At 39.5% G+C, this 12,201-nt stretch overlaps 2 protein-coding genes across 2 annotated transcripts; one reads left to right on the plus strand and one right to left on the minus strand.

The window, feature by feature from the left end:
- Position 1: 1 nt before the first annotated feature.
- nudt5 (nudix (nucleoside diphosphate linked moiety X)-type motif 5) lies at positions 2-2,877 on the minus strand. Its single transcript, XM_063905558.1, has 9 exons — positions 2,583-2,877; positions 2,106-2,173; positions 1,972-2,024; positions 1,792-1,899; positions 1,616-1,711; positions 1,439-1,540; positions 1,188-1,196; positions 1,048-1,101; positions 2-963 (listed from the first exon to the last, which is right to left on the minus strand). The coding sequence occupies exons 1-9, from the start codon at positions 2,637-2,639 to the stop codon at positions 854-856; spliced, it is 657 nt and encodes a 218-aa protein (XP_063761628.1). The 5' UTR covers positions 2,640-2,877; the 3' UTR covers positions 2-853.
- Positions 2,878-3,512: 635 nt separating this feature from the next.
- On the plus strand, positions 3,513-10,068 carry cdc123 (cell division cycle 123 homolog (S. cerevisiae)). The gene is made up of 13 exons (XM_063905557.1): positions 3,513-3,745; positions 3,963-4,034; positions 4,154-4,211; positions 4,359-4,391; positions 4,613-4,708; positions 4,904-5,010; positions 5,263-5,314; positions 7,092-7,167; positions 7,343-7,465; positions 7,630-7,658; positions 7,751-7,855; positions 8,234-8,371; positions 9,402-10,068. Exons 1-13 carry the CDS (start codon positions 3,672-3,674, stop codon positions 9,459-9,461), a joined length of 1,023 nt encoding a protein of 340 aa, XP_063761627.1. The 5' UTR covers positions 3,513-3,671; the 3' UTR covers positions 9,462-10,068.
- The last annotated feature ends 2,133 nt before the right edge of the window (positions 10,069-12,201 follow it).

Here is a 12,201-nt window from a genome sequence, read left to right on the forward strand (position 1 = left end):
GTAGTGCGATATTTATTTATTGGTCAATCATTTGCAACTGTTAGGGTAAGTACAGCATCAATGTCCAGTTAATAACAACAAGGTAGGTTCATTTCTCATTCATCAGTAAGTTGCTGCATTTGTAGCATCTTTTTTTCCCAACACAGTGCAGTTACACAGGAGAAACCCCCCCCCCCACATTGTTCAAATGTTGTTCATTTATCCATCAAATGCTAAACGTAACTATTATTACAATGCAGATTTTTGTAAGTAATAACTTGTTACTTCCTCTAAAGTTAGTGAGTTTCATGCGGTCTTAGCATGCTTTCAGACAAAATGTTTATATTATTAGGTAATCCAAGAGAACAAACACATAAGGAATTAAATGAAGCAATAATTACATAGTACTAGTAGCAGGTCCATCCATTGAATGGGCAAAACAGTATGTTAGGAATGTTTGACAATCACTAAACTAAAATTACAAAACTCAAACTACATTTAATCTCATACAAACCTGGAAATGATTGTTTGTCAAGTAAGGCATTGGAAGTTACAGGCTGAAATATATTCTGAGTTAAGGGTGCAACGATGAACGAGTGGCCAGCAGAATATGTTTCAGTCGCTCCATTCTGAGATCAAACAGTGGTCCACTACATGTTAGGGCTCCATCATAGGGTCACTTTCTTCATATCATTATTCCATTTTTGTCTTAGAGAAACAAATATTAAAATACTAGGTTACATGGTGTCTCAAACCCCAATGCAACAACAACTTTCCTATGTCAATTTCAGATTTCCTTTTCAGTATTGATTTTCCGGTCCCATGCCAGAGCCCTATGTAGCAGAAAAAGACAATTTCTTCTTCTCTTGATCTCTCACTGCTTCAGGACTGGAAGCTCCCTGGGCTTAAAGAAGGCCTGGACCATCCCCATGGCAAACATGTACACTTTACTGTCCACAACAATGTCCCCTTTTTTCAGAAGACCTGCCCCATAAAATAAGGAAAGGATTTGTACATTAGTGAGTGTGAATGCTTGAATTGCACAGTGGAAAAAAGTCAAAGCCTTACCATCTATTTTAGTCTGGAATTCATCAAGAGGTAGCAGAACGACTTCGACAAATTCTGTAAAGAGAGGGTTAAGGCTCATGTGATGTTTTGCTTTATGAAAAAAAAAGATTATTTCTGATAAAATAAGGAACATAACTCACCTCCATCACCTGTAGAAGAACAAAGGACGACAACATTATTTATGTGCTTAGTATTTCAGACTTGCTACTTTCTTATGGTAGAATTTGGGTTAGTACTCAAATGTAGGTCGAACCCAAGAGGGAATACTAAGTGCGAGAAAATTGAACATGACCTGAGAAAGAATTTGTCCTTTGATTGTGTGGTCGAATTTATGGAATAAGTACAAAAAAATTAAATGTGTAAAGCAAATGAATGCTTCCTGTCTTCTCACCGAGCTGCTGTGTCGGGTTGATGTTCTCTCCTTCATCTCCGTTGATGTTCACCATGACAATCTGAGTGGTGCAGTTCGACAGGCCGGGGTCCAGACAGGTCACTGCCATAAACACAATCATTAATGCTCACAACATATGTTCCCATTATAAAAACATTCACTTTGCGCCACACACACCTGGAGTGACTCCCACGACTTCTCCTCTGTATCCTGTCTCTTCTTTCAGCTCCCTCAGCGCAGCAACCTCTGCACTCTCGCCCTCGTCAATGAGCCCTGAGCACACAGAGACCTTGTCACATGAACAGCTAAATATACAATGGAAGGACTTTTTAAATCATGTGAAACCTTCTGACCTGCAGGAAACTCCAGAGTGTAGCTTCCCATAGGAGGACGAAACTGCTTCACCATCACAACACAGTCCTTATGGAGCGTGCGCTTCAGCAGAGCGATGATTCCAACTCCTGAAGGGGGAAAAGTGTTACAGCGTGCAAACTCCGTTTTACTTCAAGTCACACTAAGGGGCTAATGCTCACCATCTGCAGTTGTGTTGGTTTGCCTCGTCGTCCTTTTCACGGTCTCCCAGGTTCTGGTGGAGGAAAGCAGGATGAATTGTTAGCTGGAAACGTGTGTGATGGTGAAATGGTGTCCGTCAAAGAGCGGACAGTACCTGGTGCTTCCGGCGCGGTCCACATAGGTCGTCTTCTCCAGCTTCAGCCATTGTCCTGCTGCCATGAGCTGAAACAGATGATGTGATGCTGCTCTGTAATCACATTACTCTACAGCCAATCAATGTCACAAGTAACCAGCAGAAGCTTTCCTACATGAGTACTGAAAGGGTATTTCAGCTAAAACGCTATCAAAACGAATAAAATACATCATTGTACTCGTGTAATAAACTAAAGAATCAATGGGCCAAATTGTTTTGAATGATGTAATAGTGTCTACCTTAGAAGATATTCCACAGTGGTGTGCATGACTAATATGTTTAAAATGAGTTTAAAATATGCTGCTTTGTATTGCTTGATGTGACACATGGATGAGTTAATATTGGGAATAATAGTTGTGAAAGAATACGAGTTTATGACAAATTACAAGTTATAGTTTAGACACACAAATCAAGCCTGAAAAATAGACCCAGTTTTACCTCTTCTTTCACTACGTGTGGAGCGCATGTCTCTTTAGGGGTCTCTGAGTTGCTCATTTTCACTCTCTGGATATCTGCAAACGGAGCAAAGTCGAGTCAGAATTTTCAAATCAACATGCGAAACTGTTGATAAAGAGTTAAGCTATAAAACAAATTGGAGACAACAGAAACCACCGAGAGCTGTGATAATGGAATGGAAAATTAGCCTTGGTTTCAGCTTTTCTCTTTGGCTATTGTGCACAACCAATAGCTATAGGTGCCTAAACTCAGCTATGCTGCCAGAGATCATGTATTTTACGCTTTAATCAATCATTAGAAATGAACAAACTAAACTGAACTCACGTGAAATCCCAACCGTAATGTAATGGAGAGAAAGAGATAGCAAGTAAAAAGCAATGAGTCACTCTGCTGCCACTTCCGGAGACTAGTTTTATTCCTCAGTGAGGGGAAAGAAATACTTTTTCACAACTAACTACTTATATTGTGTCCTTTCTGCATTCAATACCATGCCAATATATGCAATATACAGGGAGAATGCAAGAGTTTGTAATAATTTTAAAGAAGTTAATAAATGTGTTAAATGTGTCAGCCATATTCTGTCCACTTTCTTATTGTGATTTTTTTTAAATGTAAACTAGATTGATTATATCAGAGTTTAAACCGTGAGTTTTTCTTTTCATGAAAGTAATTATTATTTTATGTATCTACTTTGATTTTAAGATCCAGCCAGTGCCTCTCTTATACGGCTATATAAAAAGTGCAAATGTAGTCTTTTAAAGTTTTGAGTAATTCATCCTTAAATAAACGATCTATGTGTAACACATCGCTCACGCCCAGATGTACGCCTCAAAAAAGGTTCCCTTTCCGTAAACACATATATTACATAATTCTAGCGATAAAGCTTAGTTTATTTACTAAAATGATAATAATGAAAATACAATTCAATAAAATACATTCATACCGGTGCAAATGAAAAGCAGTGCTGCATAAAGATGCCCAAAATTAAATAACTGATCCGGGGACATTTAGCTACCAGGACTCCGGAAGATAAATACTGTTGCACTCTTTTACATTACAGGATATTGCAGCATGAAGAAGGAGCAAGTGGCCAACTGTCAGTTTTCGGTTTGGTATCCAATATTCAAGAAACATACAATTAAAAGGTAAACAGCATATGTTTGTAGAGAAAGTTTCGAACAAATGCACATTGTTGTTGCTGGAAAAAGCTAACGCTAGTCCATTCAGCAGACGGCTAACGCATCAACTAGCCTGTCTTTCTATTTATTATCGTGTTTATTATAACATCATTTTGTTGGTGGTGGCTTCATTAAACCCCTTTATTCTTATCATTTGTGTCTGTTATTTCCTCTTGTTTTACAGTGTGATCCTCCCGCTGCCTCAAAATGTGATAGAGTATTTACTGGACGATGGCACACTGGTAGTCTCTGGAAGGTAGGGACACTGAATATCTCATTCATGCACCCATGTAAACAAACAGGTTAAGGTTTTCTCCATCTAATAATATGAATCCTGCCTAATCCGTAACCCCCATCTCTGCTTTTTTTCGTCAGTGACCATGACACTGTGCACAATTACCAAAGCAACTCGGATGAAGAAGAAGACGTTCAGGTACAGAAACCAAGGCTATCTTCACTATTTGTCTATTTATCAATACATCCTCTCAATTATTATCTGCTTATCACTATACAAATAAATAGATATTACAGTGAATCCCCACATGCATTTAATTTGGCAGTTTTTTCTCCTTCCCTCCAGTGGTCCGACGATGAGACAACCACCACTGCCACTGTACGTACATTACATTGTCTCTACACCTTCGGCCCAACCAATGTTACAATTACTGCCTATCTTATAAAACGTGTTTGCAGCCTGCATTAATAAAAGCTGGATATTTTTTCTGACACACTTTATTGTGCATAACTGCCCTCTGTATTTAACAGAAATCACTCCATGCATATTTCATATTGCAATTATTGTGACTGCCTATTATGATGTGGTTGTGTGTCTAGGCACCCGAGTTCCCAGAATTCGCCTCTAAAGTGCTGGAGGCCATAAATGCTCTGGGCGGGCGTGTCTTCCCTAAACTCAACTGGAGCGCTCCAAGGGTACAAAAAACTGTCTGCTTGTTTAATTTCAAATATTGTGGGTACAGAATTAATTAGAAAACATTACTATTTTTTTATAGCATTACGTGTAAATTGTTTGTTTTTCTGGTGTTTCTTCCTCCACTTCATTGTTAGACAACACTTATCACTGTATTTTTTTGCTTACCTGTTTCGCTGTCCGTTTGTGTGTGTTAGGATGCTAACTGGATTGCTCTGAACAGTTCCCTGCAGTGTGACAGCCTCAGTGATATATTCCTGCTCTTCAAAAGTTCCGACTTCATCACCCACGATCTCACGCAGCCGTAAGCCTCACCTCCCAACAACATCAACACACACATTTCATATTTAGATGGCAACCGATATCCACAACGTGCTTGCATGTTCCAGTAGAGAAATCAATGTGATATATTCTTCTAAATAACTTGCAGCAGTCGTGTTTGCAGAGTTTAGGATCAAATGATAGTGAAAATAGAAATGATAAACAACCCTTATGATGCTACAGTACATTATAGATTTTATTTGTATAGCGCTTATAACTTCCTTTCTTTGTGCAGATTCCTACAATGTAGTGACCAGGACTCCCCAGATCCAGTCATTAACTATGAGGTATTTAGCGCTACATGAATGTCATTAGCTTGTGTTTTGATGCAATTCCAAAGTCATTATTGCTATGAAGATAATTCTGTTAATATTATCAAAATGTAGTCAGACTTGACCTGCTCCTCCATTTTGAAATAGGTGTAATGCTCATTGTGTATGTACAGTGGTGTGCAAAAGTGTTTGCCCCCTTCCTGATTTTCTTGCACACTTTTGTCACACTTAAATGTTTCAGATCTTCAAACTAATTCAAATATTAGACAAAGATAACACAAGTAAACACAAAATGCAGTTTTTAAATGAAGGTGTTTATTATTAAGGGAAATAATAAAAACCTAATAACTGGTTGGGCCACCTTTAGCAGCAACAACTGCAATCAAGGGTTTGCAATAACTGGCAATGAGTCTTTTACAGCGCTGTGGAGGAATTTTGGCCCACTCATCTTTGCAGAATTGTTGTAATTCAGCCACATTGGAGGGTTTTCGAGCATGAACCGCCTTTTTAAGGTCATGCCACAGCATCTCAATCGGATTCAGGTCCGGACTTTGATTAGGCCACTCCAAAGTCTTCCTTTTGGTTTTCTTAAGCCATTCAGAGGTGGACTTGCTGGTGTGTTTTGGATCATTGTCCTGCTGCAGAACCCAAGTGCGCTTCAGCTTGAGGTCACGAAGAGATGGCCGGACATTCTCCTTCAGGATTTTTTGGTAGACAACAGAATTCATGATTCCATTTACCACAGCAAGTCTTCCAGGTCCTGAAGCAGCAAAACAGCTCCAGATCATCACACTATCAGCACCACCATATTTTACTGTATGATGTTCCTTTTCTGAAATGCTGTTACTTTTACGCCAGATGGAATGGGACACACACCTTCCAAAAAGTTCAACTTTTGTCTCGTCAGTCCACAGAGTATTTTCCCAAAGGCTTGGGGATCATCACAATGTTTTCTGGCAAAACTGAGACGAGCTTTTATGTTCTTTTTGGTCAGCAGTGGTTTTCGTCTTGGAACTCTGCCATGCAGGCCATTTTTGCCCAGTCTCTTATGGTGGAGTTATGAACACTGACCTTAACTGAGGCAGGTGAGGCCTGCAGTTCTTTGGATGTTGTTGTGGGGTCTTTTGTGACCTCTTGGATGAGTCGTCGCTGCGCTCTTGGACTAATTTTGTTTGGCCAGCCACTCCTGGGAAGGTTCACCACTGTTCCATGATTTCACCATTTGTGGATAATGGCTCCCACTGTGGTTCGCTGGAGTCCCAACGCTTTAGAAATGACTTTATAACCTTTTCCAGACTGATAGATTTCAATTACTTCTGTTTCTCATTTGTTCCTGAATTTCTTTGGATCGTCGCATGTCTAGCTTTTGAGGATCTTTTGGTCTACTTCACTTTGTCAGGCAGGTCCTATTTAACTGATTTCTTGATTGAGAACAGGTGTGGCAGTAATCAGGCCTTGGTGTGGCTAGAGAAATTGAACTCAGCTTTCCAAAGATGTGATAAACCACAGTTAATTTATGTGTGAATAGGGGGGGTGGGCCATCACTTTTTCACACAGGGCCATGTAGGTTTGGATTTTTCCCCTTAATAATAAACACCTTCATTTTAAAAACTGCATTTAGTGTTTACTTGTGTTATCTTTGTCTAATATTTAAATTTGTTTGATCTGAAACATTAAGTGTGACAAACACGGAAGAAAATAAGAAATCAGAAAGGGGGAAAACACTTTTGCACACCACTGTACTGTACATGATCGTTGTTGAGTAATTCTGTAATATCTGTGCTGTCCTCAGCTGGTCCTGAGAAAGTGGAGCGAGCTGATCCCTGGCGGAGAGTTTCGCTGCTTCGTCAGAGAAAACAAACTGATCGGTAAAAACTCTGCGCTCCCACTCTTCATTCTGGCTTTTTGGAAAGAAAATCAATATCCTAATTAAGTAGTGATTGTTTTCAACCAATGATGTAATGTAACTCTAATCATGTTCTGCTACTTCATACTTCTACTTCACCACAACTAAGAGGAACCATGTATTTTTTACTACACTAGCTATCTCCCAGAGAGACTACACGCAGTATTACCAGCACGTGTTGAAGCAGGAGGAGCAGGTCAGTCACGCCATACAGGAGTTCTTCAACCAGCACATCCAGTACAACTTCCTGGACGAAGACTGTGAGTGGTTCCCTTCCTCTGCAAAGCTCCGCTAAGACACAGCTGAAAAAGCAGCAAACACTTAATTAAAAGCATCTCTTTTCAATTAATTGTGTTTCAAAAATATGGTGTCGTATAACGAGTGTTTGCTGTAAATGTAAGATGACCGTTTTGCTGTTTTACAGTTGTCTTTGACGTCTACAGAGATAGTGAGGTAAGCACACCGATGCATTTTGACTTAGTCCGCCATAACATAGTCACTTGCAAATTGAGTTACACTTGTGTGTGGGTGTGTGTGTGTTGCAGGGCAGGGTGTGGCTGATTGACTTGAACCCCTTTGGAGCGCTCACAGATTCTCTGCTCTTCAGCTGGGAGGAGCTGAGGTCAGGAGGGGAGATCTCCGAGCAGCAGGTGAGCTTTCAGGACACGCTCTTTAAAAACAGACTTCATTGTTCACAAAGGCTCAGAAACTAATTAAAGTACCGTATTTTCCGGACTACAAGGCGCACCTGAATATTAGCCGCACAAGCTAAATTAGGGGGAAATCCTGTTTTGTTCATACATTAGCCGCACCGGACTTTAAGCCACAGGGTTCAAAGCTTGTGCAAAAAGTAGCGGCTTATAGTCCGGAAATTACGTATTTAGACTTTAAGCCACAGGGTTCAAAGCTTGTGCAAAAAGTAGCGGCTTATAGTCCGGAAATTACGGTATTTGGAGTTAGGCTGAACTTAGGCCGCTATTAAATCAAGCAGATGTTCAAACTGTTTTGTGGTGTTTTGTTATGTGCAGGAGGGCCCAGCGTTTCGCTGCACCACCAGCGAGGTGACGGTGCAGCCCAGTCCCTGTCTGAGCTACAGAATCCCCCGGGACTTTGTCGACCTCTCCAGAGGAGAAGATGCATACAAACTCATCGACTTCCTCAAACTGGTGAGAATCAAAGATCTGTTATTCTCATTCTGCAACACAGGGGGGCACCACACTTTAAAGTTGAAGCTTGGTCCATTATGCTACACAAGATAATGGAACAGGACAAAGTACATTGCTGTAGTTGTATTAAAACATTTCTTATTACCTGAATTAATGTTCAACGACAATAACATTAATGAGCATTTTTTAGTCAGAATACTTTATTTATCCTGGGGGAAATTGGCTTTCACAGCAAGTGCTTGATTTTTCGAATAAGGTATAAAAAATACATTTTTATAGACTTCAGAAATTAAATATGTCATCTTTGGAAATATATATATTAAAAGTAAAAAAAATAGGAAAAAATTACATTTAAATATGTATACTTAGATAAGAAGTTGAATTACAGATTATAAATATTTATATTTACTAAAAAGTCAAATTTAAAATGAAAGATAAATGAGAATTTAAATATTTATATTAACATAAGAAGTCAAATATTAAATGTCCTATAAAAGATCAAATAAAATAGAATAAGCATATGTATATGTACAGAACAAGATCAAATCAAGACATTTTTATAGACTTCAGAAATTAAATAAAAATGTCCAAAAATAGATACCATCAAATAGAAATATGTTTACTAACAGAAGTTTAATTACAAAAAAGATAACGAATATAAATATTTATATATACTAAAAAGTCAAATTAAAATATAAAATCAAATAGAATAAAGATGTCAAAAATAAAAGGTCTAATAAAAGATAGAATTCAATAAAATACAAATATTTAACTGAAAAGTCAAATTTAAAATGTTCAAAAGAAGAAAAAAAAGTGTTCAATCAAAATGAAATAGAATAAAATTTGTTATATTAACCAAATAAAAGATGAATACAAATATCAAAAACACAAGAAATGAAAAATATTTTACTACAACGGTTTTATGACAATATATCTTCTGGTGTATGAGTATTAATAAGATATTAATACTGAATTGCAGTTTAAAAGGGTATGGCTTCTGATAGTAAAGTGTGATGTCTCCTCTCTACAGAAGAAAAGCCAACAGGAAGATTCTGAGGAAGAGGAGGAAGAGGGAAACGCTCCGCAGTGAATCTGAAGCCCTCGGCACAGTGTCGTCTGCATGAAGTGACTCCCCGTCCTCTGTGCTGTTAGAGCTTATTTTCATTTCAGCCTGTGAGCGGTACGCGCTGTACCCTTTGAACATCTGTCTGGTGTTATTCTAATGGAAAATGCTACATTAGTGCAGCATGGTGACGGCTCTCTGAGGACTCATGTTCTGCCCGGACACTGCTGAGCCGTCCAGCACTTTAATCGTTTTTTAAGGGGGGGGTGTTACTGCTGCGGGATGTATTCACTAACACTGTAAAGAATGGCTGATTTTATACTTTGAAATTATAGTTTGACTATCTTTCTTGGTGCATATTTTCTGGATTTCAAAGGAACTCGTCCACATACACATCCAATTGAACCTGTGTGTGTGTGTTGTGAGGCTGTGACGGGTTCAACACTAAAGCTGTTGGTCACCTTACATTTACCCCTGCTCTCCCATCTCTCCCTGCCTATTCCCTCTGAGTACTGTTGACACACTCACTCCTCCGAAGTGGCTCCAGGCACTCATTCCCAATCCTGTTTTCCCATCATGCTTTGCTGTAGACTGTTGCTCCGAAGAACACCATTAAACTTGTTGTTGTCGTGTATCGGCTCGGCTGTCAGTCTGGTGGGGGCTGTAAACCGGCACATTACACAATTGATTGTGCTTTTACGCAGCAGCTCTCATTACGCCAGGAGCTAAATGAGCTGTGTGCGCACCGAGCAGGCCACTTCATTTCGACTTGTTTTTTTTTCCACTCCTGGCAGAGCAATTACAGTGTGATGGAAAGAGCAGGGGTGATCAGAGTTACACCTCCTCAGTGTGCGAGGCAAAATGGTGTGGGGAACATTGCACATTAATCATAATTAGAAAATAAAATCGGCATGAAAACAAAGCATGCAGGGGAAGGATGGGCTTCACTGTATTTACCAGTAAATACAAAGCTTAGCCAATGATGAGAAAGTACGCATAAATCAAATTAAAAGTGCTATAATTACAACAGTATCGATTTTTCAATTGGACATACAATGTTTAGATTTAAATTTGTATTTTTTAGCACTACTGTGACATGTTTATTCATCTCTATCATGTTGTTGTATTTACACTGTTTTGCTTTATCTTCTATTGGTAGATAATGCTGCTTCAAAGCTAGAACTTGTTTAGTTACACACCCTGACTTTAGATTGAAGATATAAATCAGCGTTTCTCAGAGGTAGCAATAATATTATGGAGTAGTCTAAATATCAGAAAAAGATAATCCAATCTAGGGAAGACCAACAATTTCAGTAAACCAAATGATTCTGTTTTAAATCAACTAATTAGATTGCTCTGGGAAGGATTTTTCACAGCAGACGTCATCGAATGAAACGCACAGGTGTGACTAATGCATTGTAAAGATGACTTTGACACCATCTGTTTTATTTGTTCCACCTGGGCGGTTCTTGCTGAGACATGTCTGACTGCATAGTTTACTGAAACAAGGCATGGCTGTGGCATGAGCACAGGTCTGTGTATTTAATGGCATCATGATGACATGGGGTGGCATTGTAATGCTTCTTTGACCCATCGGTTTGTGCAAACCATGGAGTCATCTTCCTCCACCATCATCCTCTTTAAATAATCTGATGCCCTCCTCTCTTCTCCTCCTCTTTCGTTTTGCAGCTGGGTAATCATCTTTCATCAGGGGAGGTCAGATCTGCTGACTTGGAGTAAAGCATGAGGGGGAGGAGGGAGAGGAGTTTCCTTGCTGCTGCTGAGGAAGAGCTGCAGTAGTTTGCAGCTAGAATACTCATGAGAAGCTGCAACACATTCTCCCCTCCCTCCTCCCTCTGTCTGTGTACACACACACACACACACACACACACACACACACACACACACACACACACACACACACACACACACACACACACACAGAGAGTAACCCGGCCTGAGCTGACCCAGGGGTCAGGGCCACATTTTAGCCCGCGAAGGTGAGGCTGCAGCTGATCCCCGTGTGGCTGTGTGGAGCCCTGCTGTTGGGAGTTCCCAGATTGATGGTGCATGATGGTGCATTGCGATCTTACACACTTCTTTTACCGGACAGGATGCAAGAGCAGCATCCCATCAGCACTTGTTAATCCCAATTACAACATGCATTGCCAACATAAGGCCATTTTAGTATTAATCAGTTAGGGAGGGAGGAGGGATGTTAAAATAAAACGAATCAAGTTGTTTTGCAGAAGAGGAAAACACGAACAATCATTTAACGACGTCAGACATGCAGGTCCGCGGTCAAGCTACGCATGCGTAACAGTTTACTACAGGAAACCTGGGGAAATGGCTTTCAAAATAAAATCAGAAATGAGAGCTGTTTTTGAAATTGCTCAAATTTGGCTGAACCGTTAGACTACCCGTGAGAGGATAGGAGAGGTCAGTTTGGGTTTAGCTGTCTACAGAAATCTATCCAAAACAACATAACAGAAACATCAAACTTCCTAAAGGAACTTCGATTAAAAAGGCTTGGTTTGTGGATTTCAACCTTGAAACTCATTCTGGTGATGTTATGCTATCATTATCACACACAGCTCTGGATTTATTTACAAATCTTTAATATCAATATCTACATGTATGGCAGCCAATCAAACACAGATAAAGGTTGTCAGTGGGGTTATAAAATAAAATACTCACACACACACATACACATATAAAAAGTAAAACCAGGGAAACTGATAATTTTGCAGTGGTCTCTCTATTGTTC

Source organism: Eleginops maclovinus, chromosome 17 (assembly GCF_036324505.1).
Source record: "Eleginops maclovinus isolate JMC-PN-2008 ecotype Puerto Natales chromosome 17, JC_Emac_rtc_rv5, whole genome shotgun sequence".
In the NCBI taxonomy this organism is placed as follows: domain Eukaryota; kingdom Metazoa; phylum Chordata; class Actinopteri; order Perciformes; family Eleginopidae; genus Eleginops; species Eleginops maclovinus.

Bases quoted from the DNA above. Each gene is read 5' to 3' on its own strand.
- nudt5 (XM_063905558.1), bottom strand. From the start codon at position 2,639: ATGAGCAACTCAGAGACCCCTAAAGAGACATGCGCTCCACACGTAGTG. The intron at 1,900-1,971 runs GTGAGCATTAGC...TTCCCCCTTCAG, and splicing joins AACCAACACAACTGCAGATG to GAGTTGGAATCATCGCTCTG. The intron at 1,541-1,615 runs GTGTGTGTGGCG...TGTTTATGGCAG, and splicing joins AGTCGTGGGAGTCACTCCAG to TGACCTGTCTGGACCCCGGC.
- cdc123 (XM_063905557.1), top strand. From the start codon at position 3,672: ATGAAGAAGGAGCAAGTGGCCAACTGTCAGTTTTCGGTTTGGTATCCA. The intron at 4,709-4,903 runs GTACAAAAAACT...TGTGTGTGTTAG, and splicing joins TCAACTGGAGCGCTCCAAGG to GATGCTAACTGGATTGCTCT. The intron at 7,659-7,750 runs GTAAGCACACCG...TGTGTGTTGCAG, and splicing joins ACGTCTACAGAGATAGTGAG to GGCAGGGTGTGGCTGATTGA.